This window comes from Grus americana, chromosome 1 (genome assembly GCF_028858705.1).
Source record: "Grus americana isolate bGruAme1 chromosome 1, bGruAme1.mat, whole genome shotgun sequence".
Taxonomy (NCBI): domain Eukaryota; kingdom Metazoa; phylum Chordata; class Aves; order Gruiformes; family Gruidae; genus Grus; species Grus americana.
The window spans coordinates 200,845,046-200,863,721 of record NC_072852.1 but is presented as its reverse complement, the minus strand read 5'-3'; the positions used below and the strand labels follow the sequence as shown (position 1 = coordinate 200,863,721).

The 18,676-nt window shown below is 46.0% G+C and overlaps 2 protein-coding genes across 5 annotated transcripts in view; one reads left to right on the top strand and one right to left on the bottom strand.

The window, feature by feature from the left end:
* Positions 1–307: 307 nt before the first annotated feature.
* On the bottom strand, positions 308–12,405 carry LOC129205849 (collagen alpha-1(I) chain-like). The gene is made up of 4 exons (XM_054824252.1): positions 12,181–12,405; positions 1,783–2,044; positions 873–1,419; positions 308–672 (listed from the first exon to the last, which is right to left on the bottom strand). The coding sequence occupies exons 1-4, from the start codon at positions 12,403–12,405 to the stop codon at positions 579–581; spliced, it is 1,128 nt and encodes a 375-aa protein (XP_054680227.1). The 3' UTR covers positions 308–578.
* The window catches only part of ZC3H12C (zinc finger CCCH-type containing 12C), a 51,392-nt gene continuing 33,843 nt past the window's right edge, over positions 1,128–18,676 (top strand). The window contains exons 1-2 of one of the 4 annotated variants that reach the window (XM_054803138.1): positions 1,528–2,072; positions 5,504–5,671. The gene's annotated coding sequence lies outside the window, so the exon portion shown is untranslated. Of the gene's footprint in view, positions 1,454–1,527; positions 2,073–5,503; positions 5,672–18,676 lie in introns of those variants that run through there. The other 3 variants (XM_054803147.1, XM_054803162.1, XM_054803155.1) reach the window with 3 other exon arrangements.

Genomic DNA, 18,676 nt, shown 5'->3' with positions numbered 1-18,676 from the left:
CTGGGACTGAGGGAGCAAGCATTTTAATTTTCCTCGTAGAGGTCTCAAACTCCTTCTGCACAGCTAAGTAACTAACCAGAGAAGAGACCCATGGGCTGAACCCTCCAAACTCATGCCTAAGATGGGGATGAGACACACTGAGGAATTCAACAGACCTCGTACTAAGTTGAACAGACAAAATCAAGCCATTGCACTTACAGACCATGTCAGCTTTAAGAGGGAGGGTCTATTGAAACATATATAGGAAGACAACATATCCCGGTTCATCTACAATCTTTTGTCCAAGCATTTGGGACATGTCCAATCACAATTTATTGGAAAAATAAACGCAGCAGAGTGGCCCTACAGGCTCATATTTCTGTGTAGGATTTTCATAGATTGGTTACAAAATTTAGCCCATTTTCCGATGGGTACCAGAAGAGTTTTTTATGAACGTCAGTAGTAGAATAGGAGCGAATAACAATTATATACACACACTTCCAGTCTGTGAGTAGCAATAGCTGTATGTCGTATCTTGTACACAATATGCTCAGTCAGCTCACAAGCCGTAATCACACCACCAGTTTCATTCATCTCTTCTAAGCAGCCTCCTGGCGCTCAGCCGCCTCGGCAGGAGCACAGAAGGCCGGGTGGGATGGTGAGAGGTAGATTACTTCATCTGCATAAAAGTAACTGCGGGGTGGGAGGAAACATCTCATAATTAGAACACGGGATGGAAATTAAGGTTCCTACCAACTCCGCTACAGACTGAGTTTGTGAGCCTTGGCAAAAAGCTCTCCAACGACCTCCCTTTCTCCATCTACAAAGACAGGGTGGGGGACCTACACCTACAAAGGCATGGGGGGACTTGAACAGTAAACGTCCATAAGCACCTGGAGATTTTCTCAGATGGCAGCAGGACCTTTGCCAGGCCGGGAGGACCAGTCGCCCAGACCGCTTCAGCGCGGTGCCTCCCGTCTAGCCCCAGCAGCAGACGGTAATGTCTTGGTATTTCGGGAGGGCGTTGCTGCGGCGGGCTTCGCCCCCGGGGCGGGAGTCCACGACACGGCGGGTCACCCGCGTCCCTCAGCCGCCCACCACCGAAGGCTGCTGCGAAGGCCGGGCCGGGCCGGGCCCTCACCAGGCGGCGAGTGCTGGGGCGAGCAGTTCCCCTGTCAGGTTTCGTCGCGCCCCGGCAGCAGGTGCCGCTCGCCCGGCCCGGTCCTGCCCGGCCCGGCCTCCCAGCGGCGCGGCAGGAGGCGGGAAGAGGGCGGCGGCCCAGCGGCGAGGGAGGCCCGGCAGGCTGTTTGCTGGGCCCCGCGGAGCGCCTCTCGCAGCGCCGCGGGCATGAGGCGGGCGGCGGGAGGCGGCGCGGCGGTGGCCGAGGTGAAGGCGACCTTGCCGCCGCTCCTCCCGCCCGCGGCGGCGGGGCGGGCCGCCCTCCTCACGGCATGCGGCTGCCGGCAGGCTGCAGGTGGGTGGCTGGGGCGGCGTGGGGGGTCCGGCCCCGAGCGGGGCGGGGTGCGCGGCTGCCCGCGGCGATGGCGGCGGACGGGAGTGCCGTGACCGGCGGCGGCTGCCCCGCTCCACGCTCCCGGCCTGGCGCCGCCCATTGCCGGGGCCGAGCCGGCGCGTGTGTCAACACGGGGCCGCGGCGCCGGCCCTGCCCCCGGCGCCTCTCCGAGGTCGCCCGGCGGAGGTCGCCCGGGCGGCGGAGGCCGCGGCGCGGCGGAGAGGAGCCGCCATCGCCGCTCGGTGCTTCCCGGGGAGGTAGGAGACGTCCCCGTCCCTCCGGCCCGTTACCCCGGGGGGCCTGCGGGACGGCGCCGGTCGCCCCGCGGCTCGGCAGGCCCCGCGGCCGGCCCCTCGGCGGGCCCCATCCCTGCGGAAAGTTCTCCTCGACCTCGTCGCTGCCGACCCTGGCGGGAGCCGCGGGCCGAACCGGCAGGAGCGGCCGTGTCTCCCCGCAGCGCCGGGCTGGCCCGCCCGCTGGGTGCTCCCGGGGGCTGGTCCCGCGGCGGCTTTGGGATCTGCGGCTATCCCGGGGGACACCCGTACCGGCAGTCTGAGAAGGAATTTAAAAGTTATTTCAGGTACTCTGCTTACCCTGCCGTTCCCCTGCTTCTAACTTTTTGGGGGGTTTAATAATTCTGTGAGAACAGTGGAGATTTATTGTCTGCACTTTCAGTGAGAACTGGCTGCATAAGTTGGCTTGCTCTATTTAATCAAACTGTAATAGGCAGAAACCTCTAAAGGCATTGGCTGAACCATTCTCAGATCCAGCTGTGGCTTTTAAGTTGCAATTTCTCTTAAAAATTAGTTTTCATTCACCTGTGTGTTTTGAACCTATTTCTGCAGGCATGTCTGAGTAATGCCGGGCATGTACGGTTGTATTTGTGGAGCGGTGACGTTATTTTATAATGCCCCCGGGGGAGGAAACTCTGCTGTGCTGTGTTTGTACAGCACCTTCTGCAGCCAGTCCTGGTCCTGTCTGTCACTGTTGTGCCTGGCCCTGGTTTGGTAGCTTTGACAGGGCCATGCTGAAAGTTGGGACTAAGTAAACCCATCCTGCAGAGCACTAGACCACACTTCTTTAACAGCAGATGTATTGAAATGTCTCGTTTACTGCATCTTGTCTTCTTGGTCTGTGTTTGCAAAGCGGAGATGTAATTCATAATTGCGGCTCTTAGGGTTACGTAATTAACAACATACTTAAGATAGCAGTAGGGCAGTCTTTTGATGAGGGAAGAAAACCATTCAAGTATAGGTTCTCAGTGGCAGGGTACTTCCTCTTCTACTCCCTCCTTACACTTAGCATGTGCCCATATAGCAAGCCAGTGAGTTCACAGTTCTGTATTAGATAAATCTTAATGAACTAAATTTTGTATCTGGTGATGCTCCAGGGTGAGATTATACTTCAGCAGACTGTACTGTAGTGAATGGATGAAAATTCAAGCTTGTCATTTTGAAGAGAATTTGTTAGGTCAGTATAAAACACATTCGCAACTATTTTAGGGAAATAGGGAAAGGTTTTTGAGTTTTCTGTCCCCCCTCTTCTTTTTTATTAATTAGAGCAGTTAGTCTTGAGAATTCAAAAACTATTTCTTCCCCCCAATGGAGCTAGCTGAACCAATTCAAGGTATCTCATCTCTCCACAAACCTTGCCATATTTATGGTTTGAGTCTGACATGGTTATTACACCTTTATTACTACACTAGACTTCCATAGGGCAGCAGTCCCTCAGTAGTTTTATAATTACCATTTGTGATCCTTTTAAAAAGATAGTTATTATTTGTGAGGTCCTGTTAGAGCTTCACTAACAATGTTTTTAGGCATCTGCAAATCAAAACAGTCTTTTAAAAATGTCATCTTATAATGTAAATGCAAAGAGAAATGGAGTTTATTGAAGGTATGCAATTTAAAAACAAACCCCATACAGTCAACCTGACAGAGCATGAAGGGATTATCCAGACTTGACTCATCTGTGTAGATTATGCATTTCAGGCTGACTGCTGAGCTGAGCAACAGTCCGCTGGAGTGATTTCACTGCCTGCTTCTCTGGGTTGTACCAACCTTTAAAACCATTATTAGTATTCCAGAGCTGTTTATTTTTTTGGAGAAGACTAGGCTTGCAGTCAATGACACTTGAAAAGATTGGAGATTCAGTTCAATATTTGATGAAACTATTTACTGTTCAATTTTACGTAGTTAAGTGGAAAACCGTATGAGATTTTCTTCTGTGAGATCTTATACATCCTATATGCAGTTGAAAATAAGCAGCTGGAAATAGACAATTCAAAGTCAGCGTGATGTGAAATGAGGAACTTGCTTGGCTCAGGTCCCTTTTTTTTGTACTCAGAAATGGCTATGGCTAAGCAGCTCCGTGTTTGGTAGAAAGGAGATGTGCGATTTAGTTTACTTCTTTCATTACAGAAGTCATAAAATCTCGTTTGGTATTTTCTGCATCCGATCTGTAATTTCTGGCTTGAACCAGTACTTTGAAAAAAAAATGTCCTTGAATGCTTAAAGTCTGTGTAGTTTTTTCACTGATTACACTTTTTTTAAGTAAATCAGATCCTAATCTGAATTTTGCTAGCCTCAGCTTCCAGTCATGGATCTCTTCATAGTCTGTATTTTAAATAATTCTTAAAAACTGAAGAGCTTGAAAGAGAGGGACAGTAGTAAGAAAGGGGGTGGGGAGGGCTACAGAGTAACTAAGAGGAAGGTTAGAAAATGTGTGACGTGTAAGGTTATGGCGTAAAACTCCTCTTTTTCCTGTTCTGTAAATATTATTCTGCTCCTTTTGCTGTTCCATGGAGCAGTGTCCCACATGTAGCTGGGAAGTCGTGGATAAGGGATTTTTTAAGTTATTCAAGAGCGATTTCATCATTCACTCATTTCCGTAGTGTTTGTTTCCATGGCAGCTAGCCAGCAGCCTTATTAGTTATGAAGGTGGTTACACTTCGGTTTTTTGTCTTGTGATACTGGAAATCTGAGGTACCGTAAGGAACAGATGTTGTACAAAGACTGGAGTAAGTTGTTTCTATGAAGAGACTGAAATGTTTCTGTCCTTGGACTGAAGTTATTATATAGTGATGCTTTCTATCTCTTTTTATGTATAGTTATGTTTGAAATGCCTCCTGTCTTCAAGCTTGCTAAATATTTACAATAAATGTACTACTTCTACCATATGTTTGAAGCAAGAAACCCATTAATTGAAGGAGCCTGTATTTTTATGCTTGAAAGAATTGATGCTTGCTTCATTTCAGTTACTAAATTGTATGTTAAGGGTAGAATGTAACAAAAGCTGAGGTAAGATAGCGTAACAAGAAGCAGAGTCATTTTTTGTACCTCCTGGTTTCAAACTGTAGTCATTTCCAGTTAGCACATAGATAGAAAATCAATTGTAATCTGCTCATAATTGCCTTCCTGGTAGAGTTATGAGGCGTTTCTCTCCCCCTATCTTTTTTTTGGTCTTTTTTTTTTTTTTCTTAATTATTACTGTTTTTCTCTCTCTCTCTCTCTCTCCATATTTTTCCCCTTCGTGTCTTGTGGAATAGGCAGCTCTCCAGAGTTAGAGGAGAAGAATAATGTACGGATATTTTTCACTGTAAAGCTGTGCATCTTTAAATGGTTTTGTCTAACAGCTTGAGGCTCTGTCAAAAAGTATGTTCCTTACCGTGTTATTCAGGGATGAGCAGAAATTGAGGAAGGTTTTCATAACCTTGGGGCTTTCTGCTTAGATGAACTAGGCATTTCTCTTTTACCTATCAGGATTGATTACTTCAGGGTAGATCACATTTCTTGTGTAAAAGGCTGAGCTTGCACTACCAAAAATTCAAATTGTATTTTGCTTAGTATGAAGTGCTGGGCTTGACACTTGACACTGACTTTCCCATTCTGCAAGGATATTGTATTCCCCAGTTAAGGAATTATTTTAGCTTTTTGGTGAAATCAAGCTCCGTTCATTCTTGAATCATAGTTGCAGAATGAGAATGTTTTGAAAGAGTACTTTAATTTTCAGACTCGTAATTCTGCTGTCCCAACTGGAAAGGTCCGGACAAGACCTTTTCAAAGTTTGCCCTGGGGAGTAACAAAGATTACCCTCTGCAACTGCGAGATTCGTCATTCTTCCAGGCTCACCTCACAGCACACACCAGACTACCTCTCCTGACTGCCTGGCCATTTTAAGGTAATGTTTGCTTGATTTATCATACCAGTGTAACACTTTAAAATTTGATGTACGTCAACATCCTCCCTGGGAGAGGAGGTGTCTGTTTATGTATATATATGTACGTGTATATGTGTGTATATGGGTAGATAGATACAGAATAGAATGCTAGACCATCCTAGCGTCTGCTGTCCTTTAAATGCCATCCTCCTATGTGCTATGCTCACAAATAGAGCTCCCAGTACCTCTGTTGTAGATTGAAGTGATTTGGTTCTGAGTTCTTTCGGGATAAATACGTCCTTTGCATCAAACTTCCACAAGATTATGTGAAGTATTTAAAATTTATTCTGTGTCAAAATTATAGTTTTCTTGAGGATGGATAGTGAGGAAACTAAAGCTGACAATAGGAAGTTGATATTTTGAGAGAAGAGTGGGGAGAGACAAAGCAAGACATTCAGTGGTTGGGAGTGCAAGAAAGTTTAAGGGACGTTAATAATCCTCCCAATGGAAGAAATACAGTAATATCTTTTGGTATGAAAGGAATGTCTTGGGAGGTGGTTGAAAGCTGCAGAGGAGTGCCAGAGATTGGGGAAGTCGGTGAAGCAGGAGGTGTTCAGCAGTAAATATGACACAGGTTATTGCAAATACCTGAAAAGTGGTCTGTTTACTGCGTATAGGTAAAGCTCAGAGGCTGGAAAGGGTCTTGAATCCTTGAGTCCTTTACTAATTGACAAAAACTGTCATGATAATGTCATGACAAATGACCATTTGTGTGAGTCCTCCCCTATGAGCTGTAAAAAGTAATGTGTTAAGTTGCGAAATCAATTAATCTGTCCCATCAAACTTCGAAGTTTTGCAATGAGCTGAAAATTTCTATTGTGCTGTGACTTAGACCTTTTATCTTATGACTAATGAAATTTGGTGGTTTGGCAGAGATTGACTGGAAAAGGGACAGATTGCATTTCCTTTAACAGAGGTTAGTTTCCTTTTGTTCTGCAAACTGTTAAATGTAAGTAGCTGCTATTTATAAATCCTCTGTGCTTTCCTAGTCACCATTATAGTTGGTGCCCTGACTCTGACAGGTCTCTTGAATCCTTCATCATCTGTAAAGCTGATGTTTGAATCACTGAGCTATCTAATCTTTCCAGTATCAATGCATGGCCTCATCCTTGATGAGAGACATTTCTCTTGTTAAAAGTACCATCAACGCTTTCATGGAGATCTCCACTTTATGTAAGTGGAGGGTCTGAGAGCCTCATAGTTTGCAGCAACATCCCCTAAGGCCTTTCCACCTTAAAATATTCAACTGATTTGAAAACCTCAGGTTATTTCCCCTTCGGTACTAATTCCAATACATACTATTTGCAATGCCAGATACACCTCTGGAAACGGTTTGTTCTGGCTAGGGAAGGGCTATGATGTACAAGTGCCCAGGGCTGTGCACCTGGGTTCAGGAGTCTCTGTAGCAGCTGCTTCTGGGATTGCTGCTGCCATTCTTGCTGGGCTGCCAACTGGGCTTTTGCTGCTCTTGCCGAGCTGTGAGTTGGACTCATTAGTATTTCTGGAACTATCACTGTTGGGATTACAGTCTGGGTTTCTTGAAGTTGTTGCTGAGCTACAGCCCATGCTTACCACTGAAAGATTAAAATCATAGTTTTCTGCTTCAGCTGTTGTTTGCCCAGCCACTTGTTAGCTTGTCTGTTAATAGCTTTTTATTGTAGATGTTGTGTGGAAGAAAATAACATCTGGTATTGTGCATACATTGATGCGACTTTCATTTGGTTCCAGCAAAAGACTGCATGGCTCATGAATGTCTTTAGGTGGTGCCCACTAGTTGGAGTTTGACCATATTACCAGGACTCAATTCAGAGTTTCGACTTTCTTTCTTGTGAGGTCTCTGCTTTCTCTGATTGACCATCATTTATAAGTGAAACTTGGTAAACCACCCTTGCCTGATAAATTAGGAGAAATTAAACTACAGGTCTTCACAGAGATTTAGCATGTGATTGCATTGTGGAATTACTCAGCCAGTCTTGTCCAAGACTCAAAATAATAGCTCTTTGGCTATGATAAGTTTAGCTGTGTTGGTACCATGCATGGTCTCTCCATAAAGTTTTGTTCGGTATTTGGTGATGGTCTTCCATCTGATTTGTTTCATAAAACTGGCAGCTCCAAAGTTTTGTGAGGCTGTGGTAGCAGTCTATAGTCCACACAGGACACCTTCTTAAATTTCGGACATTAGTATGTTACAAATCGGTTACAGCTGTCGCAAGAGAGACCTCAGATAGGCAAACTCATTAGTGTGAAACCAAGCATCATCGTCTTAAGGCTGATCTTTCTTCCTGTGGTCTACCTACTTCTGTGAGCAGTTTGAATTGTTCATCTGCAGCTTGGATATGCTCATCAGTATGACTGTAGAAGCTCTGGAGAGAAAACGTTTGTAGCAGGCAGACTGAAAACAGTTGCCTCCGGTGGGCATTGTAAATAGAGTTTAGTTCATCTGCTGACATGGAATGCTTTTGTAGAAAGTAAAACCTCATCCCTTTATCAGTGCAAGATGATGTTGCCAAAATAGGTAATAAGGCCAAATAGGCTGTATTGGCAAGAGCGTAGCTAGCAGATCAAGCAGGGTGATAATTTGCCTCTTTTTGGGACTGATGAGATTGCATTTGGAGCACCGTGTCCAATTTTGGTCTCTGAAGGACAGGAGAAGGCACTGACTTACTGGAGCAAGTCCAGTGGACAGCTGCCAGGGTCATTAGGGTGCTGAAGGACGTCATGTACAAGGAGAGACTGGGAGAGCTGAATTTGTTCAGCCTACTAAGAGAAGACTAAGGGGGATCTGATTGCTATCTTCAGCTGTGTAATGTGAGGTTATAGAGAAGACAAGTACTCTGTTTGGAGGCATGCAGCAAAAGGATGAGAGGCAGTAGTCGCAAGCTACAGTGAAGAAATTCTGGCTGGAGATGAAGAAAAATGTCACCATGAAGATACTGGGACAGGTGCCTGGGGAGGTTGTGGAATCTCCAGCCTTGGAGATGCTCAGAAGTTCATAGAATCACAGAACGGTTTGGGTTGGAAGAGACCTTAAAGATCTTCTAGTTCCAACCCCCCTGCCATGGGCAGGGACACCCTCCACTAGACCAGGTTGCCCAAAGCCCCATCCAACCTGGCCTTGAACACTTCCAGGGAGGGGACATCCACAACCTCTCTGGGCAACCTGTTCCAGTGCCTCACCATCCTCACAGTAAAGAATTTCTTTCTAACATCTAGTTTAAATCTACCTTCCTTTAGCTTAAACTCATTACCCCTTGTCCTGTCACTACACTCCCTGATAAACAGTCCCTCACCATCTTTTCTGTAGGCCCCTTCAGGTACTGGAAGGCTGCTATAAGGTCTCCCCGGAACCTTCTCTCCTCCAGGCTGAACAATCCCAACTCTCTCAGCCTGTCCTCATAGGAGAGGTGCTCCAGCCCTCTGATCAGCTTCGTGGCCCTCCTCTGGACTCTCTCCAACAGCTCCATGTCTTTCTTGTACTGGAGCCCCCAGAGCTGGATGCAGTACTCCAGGTGGGGTCTCACAAGAGCGGAGTAGAGGGGCAGGATCACCTCCCTCGACCTGCTGGTCACACCTCTTTTGATGCAGCCCAGGACATGGTTGGCTTTCTGGGCTGCAAGCACACACTGCTGGCTCATGTTAAGCTTCTCATCAATCAATACTCCCAAGTCCTTCTCCTCAGGGCTGCTCTCAATCCATTCCCTGCCCAGCCTGTAGTTGTGCTTGGGATTGCGCCGACCCACGTGCAGGACCTTGCACTTGGCCTTGTTGAACTTCATGTGGTTTGCACAGGCCCACCTCTCCAGCCTGTCAAGGTCCCTCTGGATGGCATCCCTTCCCTCCAGCATGTTGACCACACGACACAGCTTGGTGTCGTCGGCAAACTTGCTGAGGGTGCACTCGATCCCACTGTCCATGTTGCCAACAAAGATGTTAAACAGTGTCGGCCCCAGTACCAACCCCTGAGGAACACCACTCATCACTGTTCTCCACTTGGACATTGAGCTGTTGACCACAACTCTTGAGTGTGACCATCCAGTCAATTCCTTATCCACTGAGTGGTCCATCCATCGAATCCATGTCTCTCCAATTTAGCAACGAGGATGTCATGCGGGACAGTGTCAAATGCCTTGCACAAGTCCAGGTGGATGACGTCAGCTGCCCGTCCCTTATCCACCAATGCTGTAACCCCATCATAGAAGGCCACCAAGTTTGTCAGGCACGATTTGCCCTTAGTGAAGCCGTGTTGGCTGTCACCAATCACCTCCTCCTTTTCCCACGTGCCTGAGCATAGTCTCCAGGAGGGCCTGCTCCGTAATCTTGCCAGGCACGGAGGTGAGACTGACCGGCCTGTAGTTCCCTGGGTCTTTCTTTTTACCCTTCTTAAAAATGGGGGTTATGTTCCCCCTCTTCCAGTCGGCAGGAACTTCGCCAGACTGCCAGGACTTCTCAAATATGATGGAGAGTGGCTTCGCCACTTTATCGCCATTTCCCTCAAGACCCGCAGATGCAACTCATCAGGTCCCATGGACCTTCAGGTTCCTTAGATATTCTCGAACCTGATCTTCTCCTACAGTGGGCAGTTCTTTATTCTCCCAGTCCCTGCCTTTGCCTTCTGTGACCTGGGCAGTGTGGCTAGAACACTTGTTGGTGAAGACTGAAGCAAAGAAGTCATTGAGTACTTCAGCCTTTTCCATATCCTGGGTGATCAGGTTGCCTGTTTCATTCCAGAGGGGACCCACATTTTCCCTAGTCTTCCTTTTATCACTGACATACCTGTAGAAACTTTTCTTGCTGTCCTTGATGTCCCTGGCCAGACTAATTTCTATCAGGGCTTTGGCTTTCCTAACCCGATCCCTGGCTGCTCAGACAGTTTCTCTGTATTCTTCCCAGGTTACCTGCCCTTGCTTCCACCCTCTGTAGGCTTCCTTTTTTTGTTTGACTTTGTCCAAGAGCTTCTTGTTCATCCATGCAGGCCTTTTGGTGTTTTTGCCTGGCTTTCTCTTTGCTGGGATGCCTTGCTCCTGAGCTTGGAGGAGGTGATCCTTGAATATTAGCCAGCTGTCTTGGGCTCCTCTTCCTTCCAGGGCTTTGTCCCATGGTACTCTACCAAGCAGATCCCTGAAGAGGCCAAAGTCTGCTCTCCGGAAGCCAAGGGTAGTGAGCTTGCTATGCGCCCTCCTCGCTGCCCTGAGGATCTTGAACTCCACCATTTCGTGGTCACTGCAGCCAAGGCTGCCCTTGAGCTTCACATTCCCCACCAGCCCATCCTTGTTGGTGAGAACAAGGTCCAGCATGGCACCTCTGCTCGTGGGCTCCTCTATCACTTGGAGGAGGAAGTTGTCATCAACACATTCCAGGAACTTCCTGGATTGCTTGTGCCCTGCTGCGTTTTCCCTCCAGCAGATGTCGGGGTGGTTGAAGTCCCCCATGAGGACCAGGGCTTGTGAGCGTGAGGCTGCTTCTATCTGTATATAGAAGGCCTCATCCACTTGGTCTCCCTGGTCAGGTGGCCTGTAGCAGACCCCCACTATGATGTCCCCTGCCCCTGCGGTCCCTTTGATCCTGACCCATAAGCTCTCGGTCGGCTCCTCATCCATCCCTAGGTGGAGCTCCATGCTGGTTACTGACATAGAGGGCGACACCCCCTCCTCATCTACCCTGCCTCTCCTTCCTAAAAAGCCTGTACCGTTCCATCCCAACACTCCAGTCATAGGAGCTATCCCACCATGTCTCTGTAATGCCAATAAGATCACAGCCCTGCAGGTGCGCACACATCTCCAACTCCTCTTGTTTATTCCCCATGCTCCGTGCGTTTGCATAGAGGTATTTCAGTTGGGCCCCCAGTGAGGCTGACTGACTGGCTGGAGTGGCTGGAATTCTTTTGATGTATTTTCCCAGTGTTTCCCCATTGGTTCCCATTGCCTCAGGAGCCCCTGGCTCGTCTCCTCTAGACTTCATGTGTGCTGCAGTGTGTATTCCAGCACGTCTCTGAGCAGTAGGCTGAGGGCCCTCACTGACACTCCGTCCTTCCAACCCTGGCATGTTGTCCCACAACTTGTCACAGGCAAGCCTGATGTTATCCCCCTCCCCCTTCAAGCCTAGTTTAAAGCTCTGTCAGTGAGCCCCACTAGCTCCTGGGCAAAGACTCTTTTTCCCCTTTGAGAGAGGTGAATCCCATCAGAGCTCATCAAGCCTGGTGCCATGTAGGCCATCCCATTGCCAAAAAACCCAAAGCTGTGGCGATCACACCAGCCATGGAGCCGTGTGTTTAGGGACTATGTCCGTCTGTTCCTCCCAACATCACTGCCCGCAACTGGAAAGAGGGAGGAAAAAATCACTTGTACTCCAGATCCCTTCAGAGACCGTCCCAAGACCCTGAAGTCCCTTCTGATTGCTTTTGCATTATGTGTCGCAGCTTCGTCCCCCACCACATGGAGGAGCAGTAGTGGGTAGTAGTCAGAGGGCCGTACCAGGCTGGGGAGTTTCCTCGTAACATCTTTAACATGGGCCCCAGTGAGGCAGCAGACTTCTCTAAAAGGAGGGTCTGCCCTGCATACTGGGCCCTCTGTACCCCTCAGAAGGGAGTCCCCTACAACTGTAACTTGCCTTTTCTTCTTCGTGGAGGTGGTCACAATATGCGGTGTGGGCCTTTCTGGCCTTGGTGATACCTCTGGTGTAGCTCGACTATCGTCCATATCCTCCTTTGAGTTGCCTTCCACAGCCAGAGCCTTGTACCTGTTGTACAGAGGCACTTGGTAAGGCAAGGTGGGCAAGGAGGAGAAGGTTCACCTGCCACGCCGAGTGTAGACCTGCCTCCATTCACTTCTTCCTTTTAAGCTACTGCCTTTTGCCTGGCAGGGGGAGGATACAGGGTCCCCTTCACCTTGGGTTTTGTTTGGTGGCTGTCCCTGTTTCCGTCTCCGGGAGGTCAGAGCTTGGCTCTGCCAGTCTATCTGTCATCCTCTCTGATGCTCCTTAACCTTTCCACTTCCTCTCGTAGTACTGCCACCAGGCTGAGCAGATCATCCATCTGGTCACACCTCACGCAGCCATTCTCACTACTGTCAGCTGCTACCAGTGATAGGCTCTGGCACTCCCTGGAGCCTGAGTTGGAAAGTTGACTTGGAAAAGGCACTGAGCAACCTACTGTAGTTGACCCTGCATTGAGTGGGGGTTTGTTGTTCTAGCTGACCTCCAGAGATCCCTCCCAAACTAAATTATTTAATTCTAAATGTTAATAGCATCACCGGTTCTGAATAAAGTCTTCCCATTTGCATCTGCATTGTCAGATCTAACTTGCAAAATGTGAGCTCTGGGGGCCACAAAGGGCTTGAAATATTAATCTGTGCAGGACTAAAATCTACTTGGCTTTCCAACTTTATGAGTCTTTGTCTTCCTTTTTTTTTTTTTTTTGAAGTGGAGGCTAAACATAAGGAAATTTGGTCCGCAATATTAATTTCTACTTTAGAAGTTGCAGACTTCTGAGCTCAGAATGAAATGACTCTGAGACTCTGAAGACCTACAAAAATTATGTGAAATCACTAACAGATGGTTTGTCTCTTTTTGATATATTAGGTTATTAAACACAAGTGGGCAAGCTGTTTTATTAACATATAAAACACTAAGATTTCAAAGCCTGGTGTACGTAGTTCAGTGTGGGGACTTCCTGGTGGTCTCTCTTGGGTTCTGGGATACAGTAAATTTGAAGAAAAGCCATACATAAATGACAGGTAGTCAGATAGACTTCTGTGTAGCTATTTTCTTTCTACTTATTTTTTAACTTGGATTTGCAGCTACAGTAACCCACGTTCTGTAAGATCTAGCTATTGTTGCTACTTGTCAGGTCTATTAAAAGCTTCCCCAGAAAGTAAGAAATAATTATGTACTAAGTGTGTCTCGACAAACCCCATGACCATCTCTGTCTTCCCTGATTCTTAACTTGCTAAATCAGGGTAAAAAATTGGACCTTAACGTATTCTCTGGCTCTTTCATCCCAGTAGAGAGTAAATGGCAAGGCTGAAAGTCTTGCAGAAAATCCACTGCTGGCAGCTCTCCTGCAGAAGGCTCCAGTCCAAAATGACAACTGCAGCCGTGTGGTACAGGCACAGGAATTGTCTCTCAAATAAGCATAACCCTGTGAAGCCATTTAGGGCGACACAGAGTCCAACCAACACCTTGAACTCCGTCCAGGAACCCTGGAGATTATGGATCTCTGTTGCCAGCAGCATGACCTGAAACACAACCTGGCCATGTCGCTAGACACTTTGAGAGGCCCATTTTCCTCTGACGAGCCTTTCAAAATCTTAATAATAGTCTGTGGCACAGATAAAAGATGTTAGGTTGACTAGCTAAGTCTCTTAAATTTGTATTTAAATGAAGAGAATACTTTTTTTTTCACATAACCATGTTAGTTTTGTTAGAGGATTTTCTTCTGACAGAACAAATTTGAATAAAAGTACTTTGCTAAGCATGACGGCGTACACTTTGTACAGTTGTAGGCATTGTCTGGCCGCCTAATATTGTCACAGAGAAAGTTAATTAGACAGTTCAAATTTTCGTGCTCAGAAAGCATCCAGACAGCATGACTCATTCTGAAAGTGGGAAGAGATCAAATCTAATGTGTATCACTGGAAACTTTTTTTTTTAGAGTGCTTTGTATCTCAGTGTCTCAGCTTCAATTCATAAATAATAAAATTAAGAAAAAAAATAAACAGAGTGCCCTCCAGTGATAATCTTAAAATAAGCACTGTTCCCCCATTTGTTGCAGAAGTTGGCAGCATGTTCCATGCTGCCCTGATGTTGATGAGAGCAGTTGCTCGACAGCCATCTTAGTGCATGGCGGGGGTTTTCAGCATTTTCTGGCTTGCCAACCCCTGAAAACTTTCTGGTAGAGCTGGAAGGCCCAACATCAAAGTAGCTGAGCTGCAGGTTGAATTTTATTTGGCAAAGTGTGTAAAAAAAATAGGATAGACCCTTTGATGTCTATAGACTGGAATTTGAAAACAAGTGGCAGGTGATTATTTTTTTTTTCTTTTTAAAGATTTTTAATTTGGATAGTTTTCTTAATAACTTAAGATGTTTTAGGCTCTTGCATCCCCAAAAAGGACAGAAACAAATACAAGATACTGTATTAAGTGCAGTTTTAAAGAAAGCTAAAAAGACTAATAGACCTACCTCTCAGTGCTAGTGGCGGCTGTCGTATTTTTTCCAGATAGTTACATTTTTAAGGAAAAAAAAAAATTATTTTTTTCCGGACACGAAACGGTAACTGATGCCACAGTCCTAAAGGTAGACTCACAGAATGGGGTGGGTAAAGGAAAACATTTCCCTGATACAGTTGGTGGAGTGCTCTTGGGTGTCTATTCCCAAAACCCCCTAAGAATTTCTGACCACGTTACTGCCCTTCGAAGCAAGACTTGTGTGATCGTGCCATCAGTGTGCGCATGCCCTGGTGTACTTGTGCCGGTTGGGTCATAGTAACTTGTATGTTTGTGCCAGGTTTTAACCACACAAGTTGGAGCATCTGCTTAAAGATGGGAAGATCCTTGAGCCTGCAATGTGTCCTTGTGGCAGAGAAGGCCAGCGACATCCTGGGCTGCATTAGGAGGGGCAGTGCAGCAGGTCAAGGGAAGTGATCCTTCTCCTCTGTTCATCCCTGGTGAGACACACCTGGGGTGCTGTGTCCAGTGCTGGTCTCCCCAGTAAAAGAGAGACATGGACGTGCTGGAGAGAGTCCAATGAAGGGCTGTGGAGGTGATTAGGGGATTGAAGCATCTGCCGTACAAGGAGATATTAAGAGAGCTGGGACTGTTCAGCCTGGAGAAGAGAAGGCTCAGTGGGATCTTATCGATGTGTATAAATAACCCAAAGGGAGGGTGAGAAGAAGACGGAGCCAGGCTCTTTTCAGTGGTGCCCAGTGACAGGACCAGAGGCAACGGGCACATACTGACACACAGGATGTTCCCTCTGAACATCAAGAAACACTTTTTTTTTATGGTGAGGGTGACCAAGCACTGGCACAGGTTGCCCAGGGAGGTTTTGGAGTCTCCCTCCTTGGAGATACTCAAAAGCTGTCTGGACAAGGTCCTGGGCATCTGGTTCTAGGTGGCCCTGCTTAAGCAGGGGGGTTGGACCAGAAGATCTCAAGAAGTCTCTTCCAACCTCAATGTTTCTGCGATACTGCCGAAGGAGCGTTGCTCAAGCATCCATGCCTACAATGGATATCTGAAGTTATGGTGCTGAGGCAACTGCTTTTTCATTAACCTTAGGTGAACATAGTGGGTTTTTATTTTGTCACATGACAAAAACTATTTGCTTTCAAAAGGGAAGTATTCACTTCAGAAATATATCTCATTTCAGGAGCTACTTCTCAGTGTGGTACTGACGGGTGGTGCAGTGTTTTTGCTGTTGCAGAATGCTGCTTTCTGTGCAGTTGGGTGGTATGGCTCAAACCTGTTGGGCTCCTTACATAGGCAAACTGAGCAGTTAGGTGCAGCTGCAGGTGGACAACATGTCATCTCATGATGAACAGCTTGTGGTCACGGCCTTTGTCTACCCACAGACAAGGAAAGACTGGATCTGCTTGTACTTGTCAGCAAAAAAGTAATCACTACTTATGATAAAACTTAGGGTTTTCCTGTTCAAAACATATTACAGGATGTCATGATGAATGTTGCAATGTTTTGCTCAAGTCTTGCATGCATTCAATGCTGATGATATAATGGGATCATACTAGAAACTGTAGACCTAACCTTCTTCTAAGATGATGGCCTGCTGGAAAATGTATCTCTGCTTTAAATTTTAAGGATAACTACAGACAGCTGAGTGTTCTTTCAAAGAGTGAAAGAACTCTTTGCCGCTTTGTTTTAATGCATTTGAAAGTGCGTATTTGAAAATGCAGTTGATCCTTTTTAAATATTTTTTTAAGGCTATTTATTCTCTAGGCAAAGCATTACTCATCTTTATCATAATATCAAGTTGTTTTTCTGCATTCTAGGCACTTTTTACTGGTCATTTAATTCACTCCTCTGCATGGCTGTAGAGTGGTGGTGGTGTTTTGTTTGTTTTTATGACTGTGTGTAGATACAGTCTAGAGCACCACTTACCATTCCTGAAAACTAAGTAAGCTTCTTTCAAAGTGTAATACTTAAGATAGTTTGCATCTCTTAACATACTAACTGGAAAAGAAGAATATCTGTTGTATTGCCATCTCATAATTTTAAAGATAAGCATCTCCCTTGCAGCTCTCAAGTCCAACAATAAATGTAGGATATTTTGCAGTGGCAGAGCAGTGAATTTTGTCTGTAGCATACAACCTTCATTTCTATTTCATAACTGCAATGGTATGTGATTGTTTGACTTGTGCAGTGTATTCTTGCAAATGCATCGTTTACTGGAGACTTAGCATAAAGTTCTACAATAAAAGATAATTAAATACTTTAATGGGACAAGTTGTCTTTCTAATTGCTGCTGTAGCACCACTTGAGTTACAGAATGACCATTCTGTATGCTTGCATAAAATAATTTCTTTTTAAATACGGCTTTGTCTTCAATGTTTGAAACAACAAGAGTTGGCTGCTACTAGTGGATTTGGTTGGGTTTTTTTGTTACGGTGGTTTTTTTCTCCTTATAGAAGCATTGCCCTAATATCTTCAGCCTGTGCTGTCTGAATTTCCCAGCTGCTCCAACGCTCTCTCCTTTGGTCTTTCTGATCCTCCCATGCATGCTTTTCATACCAAACTGGGCAGCAGCGCGGAGGGGATGCTCTCCTTCCCATCCCTCACCCAGCTGAGAGGTTCACCCTGGTCACTGTCTCTGCAGCATCCCATCACCTTGCTGTGTGCCATTCGGAAATCTCCTTCCACCATGGAGTCCCTGAGCCCATCACCTCCAGCCCATTCCTCATTTTGTGCTGGCCTGCTCTTTCATCAAGTGGCACCTGATGAGCATTGTACACAATGTCCGATCTCTAAGAGCTGCAGAAATAGATGTTTATAGCTTACTGATCTTGCAAGATCAGAAATTTGAAGAGCAAGTTATGTTTGCTGTATTTTGGTGACTGGATTTAACTTACTGACTCTTTGTATTTTAGATATGGTACTAGGAGATTGCTGAACTAGTTAGGTTATTGGATCTGGAGGTTTTAGCACAAGAAGTGGAACTTGCTTTGTCCTTTTGCGCTGTGCACCTTCTAGTGATGCTGTGATAGCCTCTCACAGATGTGATGGGAGAACCAGGATGTTTCTTACTAATGTTTCTCTGTTGAGCTCATCATACCCAGAAGGAAGCCTTGTGGTTAAACCTTAATACGAATGCTTTTCTGCCATCACAAGCACGATTTAGTAGGACAATCTGACGCCTTGTAAAACCTTGGACAGCCTGAGTTCTTTTAAGGAAGAGCTGAGACGATGCTTCCAAAACAGGCAGCTGGTTTAAGTAACTGACATTGTGCACAACATAGAATTAGAAAATGTCTTCTTAATTCATGCAACTACAGCTTGCTAGAATATTTTCTGTAAATTAAACAATATAATGTAAGTCTTCAGATTGTATCTCTTCTGACTTTGGTCATAGTCAGTGCTGCAGCATGAACATTAATCTGCAACTAAAGTTTAGACCTTGTTCCCTGGAGACATGCCCCCGGAGTATGGAGAGTTGTTTGGTGGGGAAGGTATTCTTACTGTTACTGTAGAAGACATTGAGGGTGCAGGTTTTCGAAAGTCAACTTCTTATAACCATATTTTTAAGGCAGAATTTTAAGCTTGCCCTAGTTGTGCTAGTAGAGCCCTAAGTAAACCGCTTCTGTGCTACGGAGTTCTCAATTTGTTACAGATGTACCTAAAGGGTGTTACACGTGTCCTCTGCCAAAATAAGCATTGCTGTTATTGCAAAAGAAGTGCCTGGCTCTAATCAGGGAGATATTCAACTAATGACTAGCCAAGCAATCCTGCTTGCATTTAAGGGCAG

What these genes read in the sequence shown, in the direction of transcription:
- LOC129205849 (XM_054824252.1), bottom strand. Translation starts at nt 12,405, where the DNA reads ATGGACGATAGTCGAGCTACACCAGAGGTATCACCAAGGCCAGAAAGG. An exon ending in CGAGGAAACTCCCCAGCCTG is followed by an intron (nt 2,045 to 12,180) that starts GTACGGCCCTCT and finishes ATTCCTTCTCAG; the next exon opens with ACTGCCGGTACGGGTGTCCC. An exon ending in CCATCTGAGAAAATCTCCAG is followed by an intron (nt 673 to 872) that starts GTGCTTATGGAC and finishes CCCACCCCGCAG; the next exon opens with TTACTTTTATGCAGATGAAG.